This window comes from Colletotrichum truncatum (assembly GCF_014235925.2).
Source record: "Colletotrichum truncatum strain CMES1059 chromosome Unknown Contig_0010, whole genome shotgun sequence".
Classification (NCBI taxonomy): domain Eukaryota; kingdom Fungi; phylum Ascomycota; class Sordariomycetes; order Glomerellales; family Glomerellaceae; genus Colletotrichum; species Colletotrichum truncatum.
Window position 1 is genome coordinate 431471 of NW_027222407.1, and position 24857 is coordinate 456327.

Consider the following 24857-nt stretch of genomic DNA (forward strand, 5'->3'; position numbering starts at 1 on the left):
CAGATGGTTATAGGGCGGTGTCAGACTCTGCCTAACCCCAACAGAACGGCATGCGATACAAGCGGGTACAAGGGAACAGTCGGCATTACTAATTATTATCTATGCGCGGGAGGAGAAAGGGTAGTGCTGTAAAAGGCCTCAAAAACAGCCAATCAGGCTGTCTTCGATTGTCACTCTGTTACTACGTAGGGAGGCCTAAATCTGCTCAATCTGATAACGAACTAGCCAGTGATAGGTAATTGCACTTTTGTCTCTATTGGATAAGCAGGCCCCTCTAGGACACACCTCAAAAACATGACGGTTACATACTACCTTCAAGACTTAACTGCTACTCGGATCGCAATGTGATCAACCCTCCCAGTCTTGATTGAGGAATTGTCAGGTCTAACTAACAGTTAGATAAGTTCTGGCTGACTGACGGCCTCTCTATACTTGCAAAATGGCATAGGTCAAGGGGCGAATGCTAGAGACCGAAAGCGGGAAATAGTGTTTTTCCCAGCTATATCAGGTGAATCGTCCATCTTAGGGTCAATTACAGGGATAAAAGCACCAAATAGGTAGTTAACGGTGAGGGATGTTCGCACCGAGAGCAGATAGGACAGCCGCAGAGCCGAACACATGCACGAGGTATATTTAGACAGGCCTCTTTTCAATTTTTTTAGTTCATCTAATCAGTCCGTTTAAAGTTACAAAACATCTCTCAATGACGAATAGGGCGTGAAAGCCGAGGAAGGATGTTCCATAACACGCAGAAGTCATTGTGCTTGGTAGTGTTAAGTTTATGCATAGATGGAAAGTCTCGCAGAACAAGGTCATAAATAACTAGCTGGCGCCCAATTATCGATCGAACCTCTAACTTTGCGCACAAATGTGAGGCGTGGTCGCTTAAGATGCCGAAAACAAAAAGCCCAGTCAACTAGCCGATCCCCATGCTCAAAGATGCAAGACCAACGACAACAGGGCTGAAACCGTGGGAGCATTGAAAGACGGATGGGAGGGTGATGAAGAGGAGTAGGCGCGGAATGACACCCAAATTCCAAACAAAACTCATCGCTACAAGGAAAGATATTAAGAATTATTCAGTGTACTAGGTGAGCTTACCTAGTTGACCGGCTTGACTTCATCTTACCAGCCAGTCCAGACGCACACCACATTCCTTTAAATTTGAGATTGAATGCTAGTAACATGCCTACTATTCCTTACACCAGTCAGTTCTCATTAGGAATATCGCCTTTCATTGCGGTTTGTATTGGCCAGTCACTGGTAATGGTTCATGAGAGTCGGCATTCTTTTCTATTTGATCGAAAAAAAAACCTTTTTCCCTTGCCCTGTTCCGAGTAGTCCTGAACCTCAGACTAGTTGACCAACTGAAGCTAGATAACGTAAAACAATACTTCCTTCTATTTTTATTGAGGAGGCAAAATATCGAAGTCTGGTGCAGACCATGCCCAGGCAATCTTGCCCTCTTCCACTCCATATGTCGCAAGCTCATAAACCTTGACCCTCCCCTTTTCGTCAGCTCCTTTCTGCAGGTTCTTGTTCTCTGGAACACCCTCAAGTGAAAGCCTGACGAAAATCTGTTGTTTTTCAACATCGGTCACCATGTCTTCAACTTTGTACTTGAGTCCTGCAACGGCAGGCAAAAGAATCTGCCCGAGGATGATCACAACCTGTTCCACCTTGGCCACATTTCCTTGCATTGCCATTTCGGCAGCCAACTTTTGAGGAAGGACAGTTGACATGGTGCCGATATTGTAGCTATTGATATATTCGAGGTACAAATTTCTCAGATCATCCGATGATAACGGGTTGGCAGATGGTTTGTATGTAATTTCCGATAGGCTCGTTGCTGGAGGACCCTGCGAGATCAGGCGATCGTCTATCTTGTATAACCGCGAAATCTTGTTCGTGTCGTCAATGAAGACCAGAACGAGAGCCCAAGGATCAGCTTTAGGTGCACCTTTGTCACTTGTCTTGATGATCTGCCGACCGCCAAACGATTTCCCGTCAGGGTGAACAGCAACGCCGTCGAGTCTGATATGAGTAACGTTGCGCTTTTTAATATCCGCAGCAACGTGGTCGACAAAGTCCTCATTGCTTGTCTTTTGATCATTGTAGGTTACCGTAGTTTGAAGCAACTTCTTTGCTTCGTCCCATTTCTTGAGATTTAAGTTGTCCAGGTGTTGCGATAGTTGGAATACGGAGCCGTGTGGCACTTCCAGCCACACGCCCGCCAGGCTGAGAGGCCCAAGCCTCCCAGACCCACGTGACAGGCCAAGGGGGAATATCCCCACCTTCTAGTCAACAACACCACTTTCAACTATCATCATGAACCATCGATTAGAACCAATTTACTGTTATTTGTTATTGACGAACGGAATTCCGTTTCACCCCCTGTTTCACCCCCTGTGAAACCTACACTGATCAGTGGTAAACCTCACAGTTGCCATTAATTTGGTTAACTTCACAATTACCACTCTGCTACGGACAAACCGCAGATCAGCAAGGTCAACACCAGAAGAGACGACTTCTTGAACTGGATACCCAAGCCCAGGTAAAAGTAGGGATTTCGTGCTAACGAGAGAAGAAGCGAGAGTAACTGGGATCTACGGAAACCAGCAGAAGAAAGCTTCTTTTCCTCGAATCTACCAGCAATCCGATTATTCGAGTAACCTAGGGACTGCTACGCTCACCCTGGGCGGGATAAGGTTAATCGCAGCCAATTATCGCTGGCAAGAGCGTTCCATCACGCGTTTTCAATCACCAGAAGAAGAGACCTACCGAATCGACGGTCCTCCAACCTCTTCACGCCACAAGGGCGAAGATTCACGAATCCCACAAGGGATAACAACTTCCCCAACTACAACTATCCCCCACGCGCGGTGCCAATCACGAGGCGCCCGCTAGTTTCTCAATAAATCCCCAGACGAGGTGCCAACCGCGAGGCGCCTGCCACAAGAGACCTCCCCACTAGAAGAAGAACACGCCGAAAGGCGAGCGGAGACTACCGGCGGTAATCCGCCTATACAGCTATACGTATACGCCTCCGAGGCTGCGGCTTAGGAGAAACGCACGTGGTTGTGGGCGTCATAAGGCCAACTGTCCGCTAGATTCTAAACTTCCCAACAGTGAGGAGCGAAGCCCGAAGCGAGAAAGAGAGATTCACGAGAGAATCTACGGTAGAACTCTCTCCCTACCAATTCGAGACCTGTGTATACCCTCACACCCCTCGAGAACATCAGCGAGAACGGCGCCGACGGAAACAAACGACGAACCGACGAAAATCCCCGATTTCACGATTCTTTCCCCTTAGAATCGTAATATCCCGAATCGTCTTTTGACTCCCACTTCCAGGCCTGCATCTTGCACCAATCGCAGCTGACGCTGTTGAGGATTAGAATTCAAGATTCTGAACAGAAGTAATCCTTTTATACTGTCAGAATGGAGCGAAATTCACGAGAAGGATCGCCCGCGAGCGGCGTCACTGCCAAAAGCCAATCAACAGTCCCCATCCCACAGAGAATCGAAAGTATGATCGATCCAGCAGTATGGGGCAACTGGGCAATCGACCTTACAAACGCTAGCCCACAGCAACTGGGTTCCTATATGGGTTTCCTACTTGAGACCTATGAGAAGAGGAATCTCACGGGCCTCGAGCTATGGAACGAAGTTTCTCCCGATTTCGCCGACTGGTCAGAAGAAGACTTCCAGAACGTACCTCCCCCAATCCTACGATTCTTCAGAGACTATTTAATCGGTAACGGCGTCTACGTCGAAATGGATGGCAAGAAAATCTCGAAAAACGTGGCATTAGCCCTCAAAAAGGAAGAATTCCACTACTGGTCACCCCAAGAACTCGAACAAGGCGTCAAGAGATATCGCAACCTGAAGGCTCTGATAAAAGACCCCGAATTCCACGAAGAGATCACGAGACCGGCAACAGTAGCCAACAGCACAGGAGGAAGAGTCGAACCAACCCTACAGCCACCTCCTCCACAAGAACAACAACAGTGGCAACTACCGTACCGACCGCCACATCCCACGGTCTCTCCGTTAACAGACTTCCAACCATACGAGTCAACAGACCGTATCGGAAAGCAATTAACAGAATTCGCGAAACTGTACCCCGACGATATGAAATACAGCGGCGATATGTACGATGTACTCGAAAAGAAGATGCCAGTATTCGTGGATCACTGTAGAATGCTGGGAATTCACACCTCCCAATACAACAGGGCACTTCCCCTAATACTGAAAGGAATAGCCAAAACCTACTTCTACGCCTCGATTAAAGTGATCAACCCACAGCCCAACTTCGAGACCATGATCAACCAATTGAAATCACACTTCGAGACTAGGGAAAGGCAACAAGCGTACGTTACGCAGTGGAATACAACTACTCTTCCCCAAATCATTCGCGATAACCCTGGAAAGACCAAATCGGAGTGTTTTGACATACTATGTGACAAATTAAGCAAGATTCAGCCCGGTTTGCCACAACAGGATCATAACGACCGATCCCTCCATACCCAACTTCTACACGCTTGTAGAGATATTCCAGAGTGTGCAATGGCGTTATTTGTACCGGCTGAGACGTACGAGGGACTTCGCAGCCAATTAATCTCGTCGATCGAGACAGCTACCCGTCTCAACCAACAACAATTCAACACAGTAGCCAACCCACCAGAGCAGTACTGGACCGACAGAACTTTCAACGGTCGAGGGCGTTATTCACGATACAGTCGTTCATCACGAAGTCGATCATCACGAGGAAGAAGCCGTGACAGACCCCTATTACCGCCAACGCCTAAGAAGTGCTACGTGTGTGGAAAACCTAACTGCTGGTCAACCAAACACACCACAGAAGAGAGACGAAAAGCGTACGAGAAGTTCAAAACCACCCAATATGCCCAGGATACGTCACTTCCAGCATATGGCCAATTTCTCGTCCAATACGAGGGTTTCGACGGGTTAGACCTACAACCTACCGCCGAAGACCCCCAGCAATACTACCACGTAACCGAACAAACCAGTGAAAGTGACGAAGAGGAAGAGACCGGCAGCGACAGTCAATTCCAGGTCACCGCCTATTTCACTACAACAGCAATTGACGGCAACAGGATCGCCACGATCCTAGCAGACCAGTCAACCCGCCATGCTATTACGAAAGAAGACCTCTTCCGCAACCAACCAGAACCGAAAGAGCTACCTTCGCAATTCACACTCGAGGGACGCTACTCTGCCCAGAACTTCCAAGGGATCATGCCCGACTCGGGCGCAGCAGGATTCTCAACCGCTGGCCACCCACAATTCGTGGCCCTACAACAAATTTACGAAGGAATTACGTTAAACACTGAGGCGGCTGGCGGCGTTACAGTGAAATTCGGCGATGGGATACCACTGGAGTCTATAGGGACTACCAAAGTGCCAACGCCGTTTGGAAGCGTCAAATTTCACGTTATTGAGACTAACACTCCCTTCCTTATGTGCCTAGGAGATATGGACCGATTGAAGGTCTACTTTAACAACGTTACGAATACCCTCATCCAAGGAAATAAGGTCGTACCTATTATTCGCAAATGGGGCCACCCATGGTTATTACTCGATAAGGAGAAACCACTCGCCTGGAACCACCTCACAGACGCTGAATTGCGACGGGTTCACCGTCGCTTCGGACACCCATCTGTTCAACGATTACACAAGGTGCTCCAGAGGGCCGGCCACCCAGTTGAAATTACGGCAATTGAGCAACTATCGAAAGTCTGCCATCGATGCCAAATGCACGCACCAGCGCCATCACGGTTCAAATTCACGTTACGAGACGATTACGAATTCAACTACGAGGTTATCGCCGACGTGATGTACCTTGAGGGTAACAGACCGGTCCTCCACGTCGTCGATACCGCCACGGCGTTCAACGCCGCCCGGTTCCTTGAGGACATTTCTGCGAAAGCCACTTGGGAAGCCCTACGCCTCTGCTGGATAGATGTGTATCAGGGACCCCCAGACTGGCTAGTTACCGACGCTGGAACAAACTTCCGCTCAACAGAATTCCGAAACGCGGCGAGAGGAATGGCAATTGAAATCAAGGAAATTCCCATAGAAGCCCACAACAGTATTGGGAAAGTTGAACGATACCATACACCTCTAAGGAGGGCGTACGAAATCATCAGAGCAGAAGACCCAACAATTACGCCAGAATCAGCACTTCAAACAGCAGTCAAAGCAGTCAACGATACTGCTGGCCCGAACGGAATAGTGCCAACACTCTTGGTATTCGGCTCGTACCCACGACTTACCGACGATTCGCCGCCATCTCCCGAAGTCACAAGGCGGGCGAAAGCGATTAAGAAGGCGACGAGCGAAGTACGCGAACTTCACGCAAGGCGACAGGTGGCAGAAGCTATCGCCACCCGCAATGGCCCTGATACAGGGCCAATTGTTAATTTACCGCTACGGTCGCAAGTACGAGTATGGCGCGAAAAGAAGGGCTGGACCGGACCGTTTACTTTAGCAGCCATAAACGGCGAAACCTGTACTGTCGATACGCCACGTGGTCCGAAGACCTTCCGGTCTACCGTAGTCAAACCATACTACGAAGATCCCGATCAACCACCTAATTCCATCGCCGCGCCAGAAGAAGAAGAACCCGAAGCTGAGATACCGCAGCAGGAAGTAGTACGCGACGAAATTATCGTCGCCGGCGGAGGCAGTGAACCGGACGAACCGCAAGAGGCACCGGAGCCACCGAGAAGACGCCCGGGCAGACCCCGGAAGAGACCACTGCCAATCGCCCACTTCACAGAGGAATTCAACGATGACCCGGATTATCAACAAATATTCCTATCGATTAAGGAGCAAGCAGACGAAGAATTGGCAATCAAACTACGACGAGAAGGTGTTATTACTACACCAGGCGAACCGTTCGAACAGTCAACTAAACAAGAGATCAACAGCCTCATCGCTAGAGGAGTGTTCAAATTCACCCAGTTCAATAAGAGAAGGCACCAGAACGTACGAATCTTCCGATCTCGTATCGTCAACGAAGTCAAGGGTAAAACAACCGAACCCTACGAGAAATCGAGACTTGTAATACAGGGTTACGCCGACGATGGCAAGAAGGCTATATTGACCCAATCGCCAACGATTCAGCGGGCGAGTCAACGGCTAATTCTGTCAATTACCCCGTCACTCCTACGAGAAGGGAAACAACTATGGCTTCGAGATATCACACAAGCCTACGTTCAATCCTCCACAAGGCTCAATCGTACTATTCTCGCCTACCCACCGAAGCAAATTCAAGACCAGTACCCAAAAGGGACCATTATGGAGGTTGTGAAGCCTCTGTACGGAATCGCAGAAGCTGGAACCCACTGGTGGGCAACGTATCACAAGCATCACAGAGAGAATCTCCAGATGGTTACTTCTTCGTACGATCCATGCCTATTGATCTCATCTACCGAAAATCCACACTTTGGCTGTATCGGCATGCAAACCGACGATACCCTCGGTTTGTCAGACAAGGCGTTCTCACAATTAGAAGACGAACAGTTAGAAAAAGCGGCTTTTACGGCAAAAGCGAAGAATATCCTCACAATTGACGAACCCCTCCAATTCAACGGAGGGATAATCGCGCTGTCAACCGACAATTCGATCAATTTGAGGCAAAAGGGACAAGCCAAGAAGTTACGATGTATTGAGACTACTAAACCCAACCCAAAACAGCAATATGTCGAACAACGCGCCAGAGGGGCGTACATCGCGTCAATTTGCCAACCCGAGGCCTGTTTCGATTTATCCACTGCTGCCCAACACCAAGACCCCTCGCCAGAAGCGATAAAAGCACTGAATCAACGGATTCGATGGCAAATAGAATCGCCTAACCGAGGAATAACGTTTATCCCACTCGACCTTACAACAGCCAAGCTATTCGTTTTCGTTGACGGGTCGTTCGCTAATAACCACGACCTCTCCTCCCAATTAGGGTTTCTGATCATCCTAGCCAACGACACTTCCTCTGACAGCAACAACGGAGAATTCACGATTCACGGTAACCTCGTTCATTACAGCTCTACGAAGAGTAAACGAGTCACCCGCAGCGTATTAGCGTCAGAGATCTACGGGATGGTCGCTGGCGTCGATATGGCCTACGCCCTCGCCACAACCCTGGCGACAATCACTGACCACCTCAACCTACCAACGATTCAGACAGTTGTCTGTACCGATTCCTATTCGCTGTACGAGTGTCTCGTGAAGCTGGGCACTACCAAAGAAAAGCGACTCATGATCGATATCATGGCGTTGAGACAATCGTACGAAAGACGAGAACTACAAGAAATTCGTTGGATTAACGGCGAAGACAACCCTGCTGATGCCCTCACGAAGAGCAAACCAAATCGAGCCCTCGAGAGATTCGTTGATAGCAACACGATAACGATACGTATGGAGGGATGGGTAACAAGACCGTAACTACGGGAGAAAGTAGGGATAGGAGGCCGAATTGACGAGGAGACGGAACTGTATAGGGACAACGTATTCCAACCGCTTCAACACCATAAAAAGAGAGTTTCCAGTGTTGCGATAGTTGGAATACGGAGCCGTGTGGCACTTCCAGCCACACGCCCGCCAGGCTGAGAGGCCCAAGCCTCCCAGACCCACGTGACAGGCCAAGGGGGAATATCCCCACCTTCTAGTCAACAACACCACTTTCAACTATCATCATGAACCATCGATTAGAACCAATTTACTGTTATTTGTTATTGACGAACGGAATTCCGTTTCACCCCCTGTTTCACCCCCTGTGAAACCTACACCAGGAAAGCCTGATAAATGGTGGCAACGTTTTGAGTCGACATAGTGCGGGCCAAAGTATGGAAGTCAAGTTTTCGATTTATTAGTCGGATTGATATTAAGCAGCGACACGCAGAATAATAAGCGAACTGAATGCTTCTTATACTTGTTTTCATGATTGATCGGCGCCGAATTATGGGTATAGATTGTAGAAGCTGATGCTGGTTGAAAACTCGGCAGAAGATTACCTAAATAAGACGTCGGTCCCGAATAGGAGCCGAGGGGCCGACCTCTGCAAGGCTCCGGCTGTAATCTTTAGGTTGCAGTTAAGTGGCTGTTTAAAAATGATTGGTCTTTTCAAGGGACTGAGAAACTTAATTTTACTCTATGCCGAACTTTATGCTTTCTCGGGTTTCAGTAGGGTCCTAAAGAGCTGCGTCTGACTTTGTAGTGACACTGAGAAAATGATGGAACAAGCAGTCACAGTGCGGGCGATTAGTATTCTGACGCTTATTACCGAACAATTCTTGAATGCGCAGTTTTCTTTTCAAGATCTTGATAATATTGTCCGGGATGGATGCAATTTCTGTGTTTTCAAATTTGTTGCCTGCGATCTCGTGATGTGCCGCGGAGTTGAGATCTTTCGACTTGTTCATAACACAATTGTTGGCATTGGTAATGAAGCTGTTTATCAATCTGTTATCCTAAGTAGAGCTCATCCTGTTATTCTGGGGTTGACTTTCCGCTTTCAAAGTCCCTCATAAACCAGCTAGCTAAATGGTTTATGCTAAGAGAAACAATACCTTCTGTTGCTTAGATTATTGCTTACTCTGTGCTATCCATCCACTGTAAGCCAAAATTTGCCTGGAAATCTTCACACTAGTTATACTCTACTAACTACGATTCGGTTCCTAGGGTCATTAAGGAAGCAGTAAACACATTTGAGTCAAGTATGCGCATTGGTCAGCACATGAAATCAGCTTTACCAAATTATGTAAACCAGATTCATCATGAACAAATCACACAGGCTGTTTTGACCAACAATCTTAACAATGTCATAATCAAGCTTACCCACCCTCACATGAGCCGGAGAACTGTAGGCTTCACGGGGTGAAAGTGGTCCCGTACGGGTAAAATAGCAAAACAATAAGTTCCTAACAAACATGATGCGTAGAAGTAGAATGAAGTGGTGGTTTAGAAGTGAAAGTGGGAAATATAGTCTCATTGCTCGTCACGTATGGAAAGAAGACATCGGTCCCTTCTGAGACCTACTGCCGGGGCCTGGCCAGGTGGCCTCGTATTCTAACTAATCCAACAGATGTCGAAGAGAGGAAGTTGTGCCTTCAAGCCCCACGTGCCGGGCGGCCTTACCCCATATTCCTATTGATGCAACAACTAGTCAAAATGCTGTTGCCAAAGGCTTTCCCCATGGTCTCAGTCTAGATTTCCGATATTAAGGGGGCTGAGTATGCTTAATTGTACTGATACTGAGACTTAAGAAGCTCTTAGCATGCTGCTGAGGGTGGAAAGTAAAGTATCTTGTAAGGCTTTCTCATTTCGTCTCCATCACCGTGAACATCATTTCTGATAGCTGCCAGAACCCGGCTTAGCGGAGCATGCGGGAAAGGCTTGACTTCCCTTCTCCTCCTGTTGTTGGATATACTGGCGCATCTGAGCCATAGCATGCTCGTTCGGGAATATGATGTCTTCAATACGTTTCAGGATGTCCTTTTGTCCCACAAGAATCGTCTTCAACTCCTCCCGAACGTTTTTAATAACTTCAGGGTCAAACTTGCTCTCCATTGCCTTATTCAATATTTTGTTGACTTTGCTGTTTGTATCGGCATCCAGTGATTCCTATGACGTAAGATACTTAGTGATGTAATTAAGCGTACGATACGAAGAGGTGGGCGAAAAAGCACAGTATGAAACACGCTCGCTTCAGGCGTCTTCTCACCTCAGCATCAGCCCCAAGGTCGATGGCTGGCATCCACCATTGCGAAGACAATTTTAAGTCAACTTCGGGGTGTTGGCCCTGTATCCTTTCCATATGCTGGTCCATATGCTGGGCCATATGGGCTGTTTTTTCTTCGCGGCTTGCTGCGAGATGCATATCACTCTGTGAGGTAGGATCCACCATACTGTCGTCAAAAAGTACTCAGGATACGCGTGATTTTAGGTGTAATTTCAGTTAATGAAACGCGAGGGGATGGTTGCTTTCACGTAGCAGAACCGATGTGAGCGGGGTGGCCTACATACCTTAGTTGGTGAACTTTAGGCAGCTGCAATGGTACGTAGGCAAGCATTCGGCGCTTTGCATGCCAAGCCAGGCTCTTGTTGGTGTTATGAGGACGAGAAAAGCAACTTGTCCCGTGGTGTCATACAAAAGTTGACCCCCCCCCCCCCATGTCGTAACTTGTGCCTGTTTCGTGCCCTCGGTACGGTGTAATCATTACTGCTCTTTACCATTGGCATGTTGATAAAGAGAGCTTTGGCTAACTATTCAGCAAAATTAGTGGCGGTTGCTAGGGCTACGAAATTCTGCCTGATTCCGTGCAGCCTGTTCTATGCTGTTGGTTGTGAGGTGCCAACAGGCCTGGCCAATTGGCGCTTGAATGAGTTTCTCGTTGTGGCAGGTCCAACGACTTTGGTTGTTGCCTGCCCCAGGCAATCGCATAAACACAAACAGCGGCTTGCTTGCTTGTTTACGCTGCCACACCAACACTTGGGTACAAACACCAACGATCCCGGTTCTTTTAGCTGATAAATGGTTTTCACGTCACAGATGGGTCAAAGTATATAACCAAGAGTCGTCCGTGCTTTCAGGCCAAGCCATACCTCTTCAATCCAAAGCTTCAGAGCATTAATCCTCATATCTACAACTCTCAATCATATCAGAGCCACCGTCAAACGTAACCAAAATGGCTGCCACCGTTGAGTCTGCCCCTTACACCGGCCCCTCCCCTCGCCACATGATCGATACCCACACGTTGGCCCAAGAGATTATCAACCGCAACAACGACCCCTGCCCGATCCTCGACGAGGACGAGCTGGCCCTACTCTCTCAGTTCGTTGCCAACCCCTCTCAAGCCGGCGCACTTCTTGACGCTCGCGGGCTGGCGTCGGACCCCGCCAAGTCCGGCAGTTTGGTGGCCTATGTCATCTCTCTTCACGGCACCGACAAGGCCGCACTCACCGACGAGGAGATTGGCCTCCTGAAGGACTGGTTCAAGAACGGCCAGAAACCTAAGGACGCCTAGAAACGATTTATTTAGTATGGTTGCGGCGTTGGAGCCGTCACAGAACTGACTGGCACGGATTTTGTGTTTACGAGCTACCTTAAGTCGTGCTTGTGATGGTATTTTGTGACTTAACAAGCTTTACAAAACAATTCAATTTGTTGACCTCTAAAACTCTTGGCTTTAAGTAGCAAGAATCCGAATTTTGTAGAGACAGAGTAACTGCGGATTATTTTTGCCTAGGCTTGAAAATGAAATAATCATGCCGCTCCAAGAATTTTAAGGTAGCCGTGCAACAAAGTGTAATGAGTTGTGCAAAGTCAAGGTGCTTCAAGGCATAAGAGTTTGTATCGGTTACGGGGTTTGAGAAATACTTTAACTCAGACAAAGTTGTCATAAGGCCATTGCCTGACTAGACTTCGTTAACCATATGATTCTCTGTTAATGCACATTTCAAACTTCTTGCTGTGGCACTTCAACAGAAGGAATAGCACCTAGCTTAAGAGTTGTCCTGCCTGATTGGCACGTCAACCGGGGCAGGTTCCATGACTGCCCTCGAAACGATCCTGCACCATCTCGACCATTAACCTCATCTGCTTTGCATTGATGTACTATTGCCTTGTTGAGTCTAATGCTCTCATGATAGTTCGTGCTGATAGGATTGCGTCCGAGCTGCTGACCGCTACTGACCACAGGTACAACCTGATTAGAGATCAAACGCGATCACAGCTTAGAAAGTGATTCGAGAAGCAGGCGAATGCAGTCCAACTAACGAGTGTCCAGTTCTGCGCGGAAGCTACATCTGCATGTCAGAGTTGCAATCTCTCTCATCTGGAAGTATTACTTGTGGCCGTCAAATTAACAAACCGCCAAGCCCAACCTATCCAAGCAAGCAAGCAAGCAAGCCCCCAGTCACCCGCGAACTGCAGTCCAGGCATCGACCGCTTACCAAAGAGGCATCACACCCATCGAAGTCATCATGATGCCCTCCACGACCAGATCCCTGGGTCGCTTTTGCATTGCAGTCAAAACCGGAGATCGATCCACGCCACACCCCCCACCCCCCGTGGCCGTCATCCGACTTGAAGGATCTTCAGCATGCCCCCTCGATCCTCCACATAGGCGACGCCCGGAGTCGGAGCCGATCGCCTCGTCGACAACGAATTCTATTAGTCGGAGTGCGAAGATAGGGTGCCCAAGGCTTTCAGGCACCACTGTTGGGATCTAGGCATCCCTGCTAAGCTGCGATTTACCGTGACGATGTGGTTGTGAGAAACAGGCTGGCGTGTTATATTCACTGGCTCCGCCGGGGTTTCCACGCCCCAGTGCTACATGACCACTACCCAAGCAGCCACAATACAACCGGACAATGTCCTCCATGTCGGTCTGCCAGTCTACACGCGTGTGTGCTCGATCGTCCTGCGGCAAACAACAGAGACGCCATGGGCTTTCTCACTTATGCGTGCAGTCCCGGCTGAGTTGCCCTTTAGGGTAATCAATCCTCTCGGGACGAGGCGGTAAAAAAAAAAAAAAAAAAAAAAAACCAGACAACAGCTCAGTCTGGCTGATCAGCGTCCCAACGTGCCCCCCCCCCCCCCCTTTTCCACATCAAGACCACGTCAGATTGTACCCGTGGTCCCTCAAAAAAAAAAAAACAAAAAAAGCCCGGGGTTCCAGAGAACCAAGGCGGATTTTGAGTCTCGGCCACATCCGCTGGCTTCTACCCCCTCCCCTTTCGGGAGTGCCAGATAGACTTAAGATAAAATAGCAAAATGTACATACAGACACATCCTCACCGGAGCACCTTCCGTTCAGAGGGGCCTCGGTTTCGTAACCCGACCAATGCGGGCTTGAGGCCTCCCCGCACCCCACTCCTCGCTTCTCCACAGAATGTTTCGTTTCAATGTGTAAAACGTACCGGAGCTGCACCGCCTCATCGACTCCACCTCGGCCCCGCGGCAGCCACATCAGCCGGGGAGAGGGGGGGGGCTGCCACGTCCTCGTCCCTCGTCCTGCGGCCCGGACATCGCGAAGTCCCCACCATCCCCTTTTGGACCTGCTCAGCCGCAACTCGGCCTTTTATCCCTGTCACCTCTCTATAAGTGGCAAGCCACACCCTCCCTGTCTGCCCGTCTGCCCCCTGTTCTGCTCTGGCACTCTGGGTGCTCCAGCACATCTGTTGTCTCTTCCGCCTCCGAATGCCGAGCCTGGTGTTGCCGTAAAGACGGACTTGGTGTGTGTGTGTGTGTATGTGTGTGTGTATTTGCAAAAAGGTTAGCCTTACAATTGCATCTCCGGTTTGCATGAAGTTTACGCTGCGGCGCCGGGGCGCGGAACACATAGACCGAAGAAAGAAAAAGGGAAATCAAAAGACTTCAAACCCACACACGCAGAGCAAAGTTCCCCCGTTATGCGTAGAGTACCCGTCATCATCCCCCACACGTACGCATCAACGTACGCATCAACGTCCTTCATGCGACGCCAGGGCCAGAACCATAACAAATTCTCTCCAAATTGCAAGCAACGAGAAAAATTAAAATAAAATAAAATAAAAAATGCAAGAAAAGGGAAGGGAAATAAAAAGACTTTGAACAGGCCTTAACAGGCAAATGATAGTAGAAACTCAAAATGCCCGAACCCTCTTTGCGCCCATACACACACACGTATACCCACTCGTCGATCTTCAGCCCCCCAAAAAAAAACTCTGGTGTGGAGGGGGAAACCTCTTGCAAACGCCCATGCGACGTTTCCCTCAACGTGACTTCAACGTACCATCCTTCCCACCGGGGAAGCGGGAGAGAAAACATTAGAGATAGAGAGAAGGAGAGGACGCGTAATTCGCACATCCGCAAGACCCCAAACATTTCTTCACAGGGACGGACGGCAGTAACCCCATGCCCTGCACAGAGCACCAACCACCTCCAACCGGGCCTCTCGATCCTCGCACCCCTTTCCAAACGTGATAGCTGCCAACCCAAATTCTATAACATCAAATATCGAAGTCTATTTTCTTTTGGGGGGGCCCTTTCCCCCCCGTCAAACTTGTAACTGTCCAGACGACAACCCGCGCGACGCCGTAGCTTCACTGCATGTAACTCAACCTCGCCGCCACGTCCATCCAATTCGTTCCTCATCGTGACCCTCCGTGTCTCGTACCAAGATAGATCAACCTAAATAGAAAACAAAAGAAAGAAAACAGTCCCCGGCATGTCCTAGAAGCCTCACCCTCGGAACCGGTGGAACACATCACGCCGCCGTTACAACAATCCACGTCTGTCCTTGAACAGGGCTGTATAGTCCCCCCGGCGTTCAGACGTTCCCGTCCGTGCGAGGGGGCGTCAACGAGGCTTTTCTGCCTGCACATGGCCCGAGTTCCGAGCGTACATGGTGGGGGTGGTGGCCGTGTCTTTTCTTTAAACGTCCAAGGGCACTTACTACCTCATCGACGACGATGACGGGTATCCAGCCAAGGGACGCTCAGACGCCGGGCGTTGAGTGATATCCACTCAACGCCCGGTCTTTTTCCTTTCTTTTTGTCTCTTTCTAGAACGTCGTCCGGGGCGCCCTCAGACATTCCTTTCTTTCCATATTCCCCATCGATTGGCACCTCCGCGTGTCTTGTGTCTGAGACGCTTCTTCCTCGGGAATGTCTCTCCGGCCAGAAACCCGCAACATAAAACGGGGTGTCTAGAAAGAGGCTCAAAAAAAGAACAGGTGAATATTTGGAGTGTGTGTGCGTGTGTGTAATCCGGCCCGACCCCAGGGTCTACTAGTAGTCCAGACAAACTTGTCTCGAACACTTGCGACAGTTATATGCCAGAGTAGGAAACCGGCTCCGGATTAATATGACTTCAGGGAAAAAAGGTGTTGATAACATTCCGCGAAAAGCATGGGTCGGGGTCGGGGGACATGGCTAGAGACGTTCCTCGTAACCTGCGCCCTATTGAAAGATGATTAAAAAAGAACGCCTTACCCCTTCTTCGGTCCTGGGAGCTCCGCCGAGTACACCGGCCTGCCGGCGCCGAACAGGCAAATCTTGCTTTTTAACCGTTATGCCTTGGATGCAAAGTGCTGACTTGAATCTCACCAAGGTGTTGGGTTATCGGATACAGGGGGGGAGGGAGACAAGGGAGAAAATAAAGCGTAAGAAAAAAAGAAAGGAAAAGCAAAAGAAAATTCGCCACTCCGACCGATCGGTCACTGTCTCTCTTTACTTCCTTCTCTTTTGGATGAGGGGGAGAGAAAGTAGAGAGATGGGGAAGGAGGGAGGGGCCTTACCCCAGCCGTGCTTGGCAGATTAGATCTTGTTTCCTTCCCGCCCCGTTGAACATCGATGATGCCCAAAGACAACGCGGCATGGCACAACAGACTCCAAAGTAAAACATGCACCCTGTCCAACCTCCCCTTCCGATATCCACCCACCAGAGTCGAAGCTGAGGAAGCTGAGGAGGGGCAGATCTTACCCCGATTCTCACCAACGCGTGAACATGCGAGCATCCCAAGTCTTCCGTCAGTCGATCCAAGCTCTCTACGTTTTCGTCATCCATTGTATACACCTCACGTAAGCACACAAGGACGCACACATTGTTGAACAGAATCTTGTTCGGATTAACTAATAACGTAAAATGCAATCAAAAACCCATTGAGCAGTGTATGTCCAGGCCAAGGTTAGAAAAACCTCCAGGGTTGCCTTGTTGCCCATATTTCCTTTTTCTCTCTGCCTCTCTCTCTCTCAAAAAGTTTCCCAGCGCCCTCTGCCGCAGAATTGCTTCCTTGGGGAGCTGGGTTCTATTACCCGCACAGCGGATACAGACACCCAATTAATCTCCCATGCGGCTTTCCCATCCCTTGCCAGAGCAGTCTGGTGCCCGTCCGAATCGTTCTTCCTTCGGTAGGCGGGGAGGCCATGCGTGAGGGCGAGCCACATGTCGCCTGTTCTCACTGTCCCCCGTCTACATTTCCCCTAGCCCGAAGCTGCCACAGGGCGTGACCCCCCTTGACCCCAGGTTAACATGCAATGACCCCCTCTCCGGTTTGTTCCTTTCCGTTCATCGTTGGTCCCGTCTCGCAGGATTCAGCAACGTCGTACTTGGCTTCCGGTTGGGGTAATCAGCATGACCTAGGTAGTCGGGTTCGTCCGCCCCGCGTATCTTTGAGTGAGGATATATGTAGCCGTGAGAGCAGATTCCGAGGCTATGGCAAAAGAGGTCTTTGCACCACGTCCCTGACCTGCAGGGTGTTTCCGTAGCGATGCCCAGCTTCTTTGATGTGTTGATAGTGTGTCCCACCTCTCCTTCACTTCCGTGTCCACCGCGCCCCCAGCGGGGTTTAGGCAGCAGCAAGAATCCTGTCGACAAACCAGTGTCTGCTCCGACGGCTGTATCTCAGATACGTGCAAGTCTCGGCTACGCGATGATTATTTTGCGAAATCGACCCTTCCGTGCGACAAACGTTGCCATTATTGGATCCAGTCCGGGTGCAAGTCATCGCCGTCAAAACCGAAAAACCGAATAGTCTCTGCGAATCGAAAATGATCAAGAGAACTGCGTGTCGCGGCATCTAGCCCTGTGAGCAGTGTCATCTCAATCGTAATCGTAAGGCGCGCAGTCGTGAATATTCGTCATTCGTCGTGAAACGGTCGTCGTAATCATCCGTAAGACAGGAAACCCAAGCCAAGGAAATGAAAGAAAGCAAGTGCGCAGCGGTATGGTATCTTCCGATCCAGTATAATGCCGATGGGGTATCTCTAAGAAAGCCTCTTAAACCAATGAAAGAAAAAAAGAAAAGGACCAAAAAAAAAAAATCCAAAAAAACGGGGGAATCGAGAATCCAAGGTTTGTCGGTTTCTTCTGTCTCGGCTCCAGGCCTGGAGTCGAGCGGGGGGTTGTTGCATTGCTGCGTGTTCCTCTTGTTTAGATGAGAAGACCAAAGGGAAAAAAAGAGATGAAAGAAAAAGGGAAGAGAGACACAAGTTGCCTTTATTTCGCGAAACCCCCCCAAATGTAAATGCACTCAAATGCCCGCCCCGGACCCAGCCATGATGTGTGATTCGAATGAAAGGTGACCGAGCTTGCGGCGTATTGAGTGGTGGTTGTTATTCCCAGGATATCGAAAAGACAGAATTGTAAAATCAGACGCTCGCTTGCTGCCAACAAAGAAAAGGCCGAGATTATATCTTTTTTGTTGAGTTGATTCATCTTGCGCGAGTTTCCGTAACGCCGTTCGCTCCCCCAGTTGATGCAAAACGCCGAGATGCCTCGAATGTGGTTCTATGCCGAGCAATTCGAGAAAGTGAGAGAGAGGACTTCAACTTTTCTCCGGGAAACATGGACAAACGCGTCAGGCAATGCTATGAGGTCGTTACGGCAGGATAGCCATCATTGGTGACAGGCGTTGGTTGTCACATCGTCGTCGTGTACTCCTGGTAACGGTCCCAACCGAAGCCGCCGTAGCCGATGCTCACGCCACATTGGGGAGTGAACATGCTAGGCAGGGGCAACGCCGGGATGGGTGCCGTGATGCCAGGCGAGCTGTAGAAGAAGCCGGCAGTGGAAAAGGGCTGGCTGTACGAAGGCGTGGGAGAGGGAATTTGAACCTCACTCATACCAATGTTTGCCCAAATGGGTGTGGAGTCCTGGGAAGTCGTGATACTCGGACTTGAGGGAAGCACCCTCCATGCGTCGACGGTGGGCAAGTTGGCCGGAGTGGTAGGCTGCGACCACATGTTGACGTTTGCGGGTGAGCTGGGCAACAGAGGAGGTTGTCTAATGACATCCACGACACGGGGCGGAGGCGGAAGCAGGGGCTTCATCAGGCCCATGATGTTGTTCTTGACTTCATCGCTCTTACCCGAGAGCAGCTCACCGGCACCGTCCTCCTCGAGGCCTTCCAAGGCGGAGACATGCGTCCTGTAAACAAACTTGTTGATGGACTGGACGAAGTCGTCGTGTAACTTCTTGCACTGTTGATCCTTCTCAGACCAGTCGTATGTCTTAGCCTTGCTGTCGACACAGTGAATCTCCTTGTGATACTCGACAAGGGCTTCTATCGAATCGGTAGTCAACTTGAAGGCGACCTCGTTGCGCAGAACCATGTCAACATGGACGATGTATGCCTCGATGTGGAGGAGCTGGTAGTTGAAGACGGCCTCGACCAGAGGATTGGAGTCCTGGCGCAGCTCAGATTCGGGAGCCTTGGGAAGCATGATGGAGGTGAGAGTCCAAATAGCGTTCGGTGAGGATAGGGTCTCGGTTAGACATCTTTGGTGTTGAGGGACGCTGTTGAGAGGGCGCTTAATCCTGTTGATGCGCTTGAGGGTTTGAGTCAACCACGGCTCGACCTTGGAACCCAGCACAACATTGACTGATGAGGCTCTGGGAGCAAAAGCGGCCGCAGAAGCTGGCAGTAGTTGAACAGGCATCTTTGTAAAGGTTGTGGGTTAGGATTCTGTTAGGCTGGGGAGGAAGAAGCTGTCCTGGTGTCACGAAGAGAAGTCGGCGGCGGCGGCGGCGGCGACGGTGACAGGGATATGTCGTTATAAGATGAAGAGGCCCTAGGTGGTAGTTGGCAACGGGTAAAGGCGGACTGTGTCGTAATGTTGGATTGTGTGTCTACCCAGGGTTGAGGTCTTGATCTTGAAAGCTGCCGGGGGGTGGGGTCTCGGAAATCTGGGGATATTTGGAGGGGGAAAACGAATAATAAAGGAAACAAGTGATGACGGAGCTGGGCGGTCCCCAAGAGTAGAGCAAGGGATATTTGGCTTGCACGCCTGCTACCGCGAATGAGAAGAAGAGAACAGTGGACGAAGAGCTCGTGAAGAGAGAAGAGGGAGGGTAAGAAGTGGAAGGAGGTGGTGCGAGGGTGGTGGGGTGTTATAGTCATCGGTCGAGCAGGTCTGGCTGTCTACCCGTGCCGTCTACCTGTCTACCTGCCAGGCGCCTGTCGCTGCACGACGTTGTCAAAGTCCAGTCATGTCTTGCCCGCCTGTCGTCGCTGCGCTGCTGCAGCGGGTGGTGAGGTACCTAACCCGTAGGCTAGGTTGCTCTTTTGGTGGGGCTGGGACGGTAGAGTACAGGGCTGGGCTAGCATGGTACGGGATACCTGTCTTTCGTTTTCCCCCCTTCCTTGTCCGCTCCTCGCTTCGCACCTTTACACATTCCTGGGTTGAGGGATCCAAGGTACCTACCTTACTCCCATTCGCCTCGACTGCATCGGTGGGCTGTCGGCAGGCGGTCATGGTCCAGGAGGTGGGAAAGAAGGCGCAAGTAAGGAAGGGTAGGGTAGGGTAGAGAATGGAAGGGAAGGGGGTGTGAGGGGGTGTGTGGTAGGTACTACGATACAGGCGCAAGGAGCAGGTGCAGATGCAGATGCAGCTATACAGTGGGGAGGGGATGGGAGGAAGGAGAGAGGAGCAAGTGGAGTGACATACGGAGAGGAACGTCTACTTTTGCCGGGCACCACTTTCCTCGAGTTCCTCGAGTACCCCGGGAAGGGAAAGAAAAAAAAAAAAAAGGAAGGGGGGGAGGGGGATGGAGGAAAGCGAGAAAGAAAGAGAGGAACGAGAGCAGGAGCGGGAACGACGAGGATCCATGGATGATGCACACCAGCGGGGGCAACGCAGCGCGCTTTGCAGTAGCATCGGATCTCCCTAAGGCACTGGGGACCACCCTGCTATAGGGTGCCTTAGGTACCTTCTCCTTGTACCCACGTCTGCCAATCGTACCTACACACTACCTAAACATGTACAAGCCAGTATTGGTAGTAAGTAGTAGTTTTAGTAGTCCACTCCTCGGAACGCCTGCTGCCAGGCCACCGCAGTGCATGCATCCTGGGCCGCCTGCCAGGCCCGTCTACTGTCCCTACGCCTCTCGCCTCACCCGGGCCTCCATCCACTTCAAATGGGGCTTTCAATGCCCTGATCATGGAGCTGATAGTGCCGGCTCCTCACTGGGCCAGCCTCTGTTGGCGCTGGCGCTGGCGTTGGTCTCCCGCGGGAATCCAGCCAGCCTAAGGGGGACCCAAGCCAGTGACTAACATGCAGGAAAATCCAGTCGGACGGCGGCCCAATGCTGCGGGATGGAGGACTCCAACAGGCATTGACCAAAAAAAGTTGGCCTGAGAGGGAGATGGAGAGGAAGTAACGAAGGAGGAGGGGAAAAAAAAAAATTCGCCGTCGCCTTGATTGAACGTTCCCTGCCGTCCTTGTCCACGTCGTCTCTTGCGCCATCAACTAACAAACTCTCGATTCAAAAAACACCCAGCCAGCCCACTCGGCCCAGCGCCTCCTCTTCCTCCCTGCTTTTCGGGATTGCCTGTCTTTCACCTGCATTGGAATTCAACCTAGCTAGATACCTCAGACCCCTTGGCGCTTGCATACACGCCATGAATGTGTGTGTGTGTGTGTGTGTGTGTGTGTGTGTGTGTGTGTGTGTGTGTGTGTGCCTCCCTCGGCTTACAAGGAGGGTTGTGCCGGCTGGTAGCTAGGTACATCGACAAGTTTGAAAAAGATGACAACCTGAGGCAAGGTTTGGTGGGCAGCGTAAGCAGCTGGAACCAGAAAAGCCTGGCTGAAGCCAAGTGCTTCGTACATTCCGAATATCCTGTTTACTGAACCCCTCGAGTTTAATGTCACCATGTCCACCTTGTTCTCGTTACCACTGTTTTCCACCCTGCGGCTTGGATTATTTTGTTTTTCACCCCTTCGCGTTCCCTTTCCTATTAGCCCGATGCCTTCCTTGAGTTGGTGTGCTCGTACCAGGAAAGTCGAATTGATGGCCAGGTCGACTGGCTGACTGAGACAATGTGGCTAGCTGGCTGCCCGTTAAGCCGGAACTTCTCATACTAGTAATGATGCTGAACGTTGAGCCTTTCTTTCTTTTTTGCCCGTTTTTTTCTTTCTTTCCAACGTAAGCGTGTATAAAATATGTCCCCTACCGGCCTAGTCCAAACAGACTTGGCAAAGGCAGCCTATGGGTAAAAGGCGTTTGTGTAAGGTATGCGTGGGCTGGCTTGCTTAGGAGTGCGCCACAGCACGTTCTGAGGAAGACATCAGAACGGGAAAGGCCCTGAATGTCAAACTACCTTAGCGGTAGCCTGCCCGAAAGCCAAGCGACAGTCGGATGAGGGGAAGCGAAGAAGAAAAAGATAAAAAAAAAAAAAAAGACCATACGTCGTCATCCAAGGTAGCACTAAGAGACTAAAAACTAAGATGGTTAGGTGAGATTGTCATGAAGACAGAAGATATAGGGCAACAAGGGCCTCTGTATGGGTCCGAGTACGCGGGCGACGCAATGCTCCGGTAGATCTGTCTTTGGGTGTGAACAGACTTCCGTAGCAGAGACCCAGAGGCTGAATCTTCGAGTGTCATGCCATGTACAGAATACAAGTCGCCTCCCTCGTCTTACTTGCCGCCGGTCGGTATTCCTCGGCCTCAAATCCCCGGAACGAACAGCCGCGGCAGGTTCGGCAGGCGCTCACGGGCCAGGGCGGAGGGAAAAGAAAGCGCTTTCTTTGAATGCTCCGTCTTCCTGGAATTAGAAAGCACTATGCATACTCCAAAAAGAGTCTAAAAAAGATACTTCCGGCACGAGCGAGACGAAGCACAGAGAACGGAAATGCGAGGTTAGCATGGGAGGCACATTGAGGGGGGAAAAAAAAAGAGAGACGGACGCAAAGACGAGGGCTGTGCTGCGACCTGCATATGCTGAATGACAGAATCCGAGAGGGCCAGGCGAATGGGAGCCGTCGGAACCCGCAAAATCCCAGCTGAACGACCGATGTCAGTGCAGATGCAAAGCGCAAGCCTGTCGTCGCCGCCATGCAAGTAGCCAGACCAAGGCAAGGATACGTAGCTTTTGATCCGTTCTTTTTTTTTCCCCTTTCCTCCCAGAGTCCGTGTCCCATCTCGGCGCCGTCTTGGTCTTCGTGTCTGTGGGCTTTTTTGGGGCGTCGTCTGTGGCCTGTCAAGCGTCAAGCCACTCCGAAATTCCATGGAAATTCTTGGCTTCAGACAACCAACATCACGTCTTGGTTTTGATATGGTCTTGATGCGGCCTCCAAAGCTGATATGTAGCTTCACGCGGCCCAAGGCTAGACCAGCTGTGCGCTCCGCCGATTCATCATCGAAGGAAGCCCGGTCTAAGTCGGCCTGATATCTGCTCCAGCTGCCTAGCGGCCTGTGCGACGAGCAGCAAAACGAGAGATCCAGAAAGCTGAATCACTCCCAGAGAAGGAAAGTACATCGCAGTCGTAGTCGTATTGTCCGTGTAATACTGACGAATACATCGCTTATCTTGGCGTTGGCCTCTTGCAGCCCATACTTTCGGGTTCTTGTTCGTTTCGACCGTTCCGTCATCGCAAGTTGGCTCTGCCGCTACTTGACAGCTAATTGATACCGGTATAGGATGCCACCCATGCATCTCCCCCAACCAACGTACACCCCTCGCCATACGTCTATGAGTCTCCCTGCGAGCTTTGCCTCAGCCGGCCGCGGCCATTTGCCCTGTTTTGAAAATTCATAGAAATGCTGGCCCCCAAAGTCTGAATCAGTGCCGGCGTCGTTTATCATCGTTGCGGAACCAAAGAAGCCCGGCCGCCCCTACGCTGGCAAAAAAGAAACTAGCCACGACTTGTCACTTCTGCAAAAGGAATGTTTCTTCCCCAAAGAAGGTCAACCCCTGCTTGTCGACACCCACCAACACCTCCTGTCACATGTATCTCCCGGAAGAGTGCATCCCCTTGCTAACTAGCCACAGGGTCTGTCCCAGCGCGCCAGCTGCCAGTCCACCTTTTGGGGAGCAAGCTCAAAGGAGAAGTGGAGAATGAAGAGGCGAGTTTGCAACGACAAACGATATTGACGCAGCGCCTGGCGCTTCATCTGACACGACTACTTCAAGCATGCGACAACATCTCTGCCCACCGGGTCTGCACCGGGGCTTTCAAATATGCCTCCCCCGTATTTTTTTTTTTTTAAACAGTTCCAACCATACTTTTGCAATATCGTTTTGCGATGTGTCATTTTGCGAATATTACACATCGCTCTGATCACATACTAGCCTGTTCCTTGACTGTGCAGCACACTCTCAGTCGCCAAGTATCGGATCGGTCGAGGCGCAGGCCCTTCTTCGTAGATTTGCGACGCCCCTCATCATGATTGGAACATTTCATGATATCATGCTCAATCACATACGCCCAAGCAGGTCCGGGCCTGCTGCGACCCAGAAATGGGCGCCGGTGCCGTACCTAGTATGCAGGTGCACAAGGAGCCGAAGCCTTTAGACTCGCCCGCCGCTAGGAAGCTATCCAGGAGTTCCGTGAAATAGTTGCGCTTATGCAGTTGACCAGATTTGACCATTATTGATGCCTAGTCGTACGGTCTAAGTTGTTTACTGTAGGACCAACAACTGCCCTCGCCACCGTCAACATGCCTTCTTGACTGTCATCAATACGATGATCGCGCTGCTTTATCCGATCAGCACATTCGGGCCTGGCTCAGCTAAGACTTTCCCGGAGATAAGATATTTGTGCTTTTGGCTATCGTCATCTCGCCGAATAATCATCTTGTCCAGTCACATAACTACCGACAGAAATCTCTGCGCATGCTAGGAAACCAGTAATTGCATGACTTGCATGTGCGTACAGGACACATCTGATAGTCGCCCTGCATCATGTCGGTTCTAGCAGAAGATCGTCTTGAAACGATGCAGGCGCAGCCGTGACGGCGGGTAGCCTCTTATGCGTGATCAGAGATAGGTGCTGGGCACCTCCATGTGTAACTCGGACTATTTGGCAGAGTAGAGTCGTAATCGATGCTCCGGCTCCAATTTCTTG

General features: G+C 50.5%; 5 protein-coding genes across 5 annotated transcripts; 2 read left to right on the forward strand and 3 right to left on the reverse strand.

Annotated features, from left to right (window-relative positions):
• Nucleotides 1-1406: 1406 nt before the first annotated feature.
• CTRU02_213586 (SnoaL-like polyketide cyclase) lies at nt 1407-2450 on the reverse strand (the record flags this gene model as incomplete). Its single annotated transcript, XM_070206089.1, has 2 exons — nt 1407-2159; nt 2442-2450. The coding sequence occupies 2 exons, from the start codon at nt 2448-2450 to the stop codon at nt 1407-1409; spliced, it is 762 nt and encodes a 253-aa protein (XP_070060121.1).
• A 991-nt stretch (nt 2451-3441) lies between these two features.
• Nucleotides 3442-8469, forward strand: CTRU02_213587 (uncharacterized protein; the record flags this gene model as incomplete). Its single annotated transcript, XM_036733930.2, has 1 exon — nt 3442-8469. The coding sequence occupies one exon, from the start codon at nt 3442-3444 to the stop codon at nt 8467-8469; it is 5028 nt and encodes a 1675-aa protein (XP_036574347.2).
• Nucleotides 8470-10368: 1899 nt separating this feature from the next.
• CTRU02_213588 (uncharacterized protein) lies at nt 10369-10864 on the reverse strand (the record flags this gene model as incomplete). The annotated part of the gene is made up of 2 exons (XM_036733929.2): nt 10369-10647; nt 10748-10864. 2 exons carry the CDS (start codon nt 10862-10864, stop codon nt 10369-10371), a joined length of 396 nt encoding a protein of 131 aa, XP_036574346.2.
• Nucleotides 10865-11711: 847 nt separating this feature from the next.
• On the forward strand, nt 11712-12050 carry CTRU02_213589 (uncharacterized protein; the record flags this gene model as incomplete). The annotated part of the gene is made up of 1 exon (XM_036733928.1): nt 11712-12050. One exon carries the CDS (start codon nt 11712-11714, stop codon nt 12048-12050), a length of 339 nt encoding a protein of 112 aa, XP_036574345.1.
• A 6379-nt stretch (nt 12051-18429) lies between these two features.
• On the reverse strand, nt 18430-19449 carry CTRU02_213590 (uncharacterized protein; the record flags this gene model as incomplete). The annotated part of the gene is made up of 1 exon (XM_036733927.1): nt 18430-19449. One exon carries the CDS (start codon nt 19447-19449, stop codon nt 18430-18432), a length of 1020 nt encoding a protein of 339 aa, XP_036574344.1.
• Nucleotides 19450-24857: the final 5408 nt, after the last annotated feature.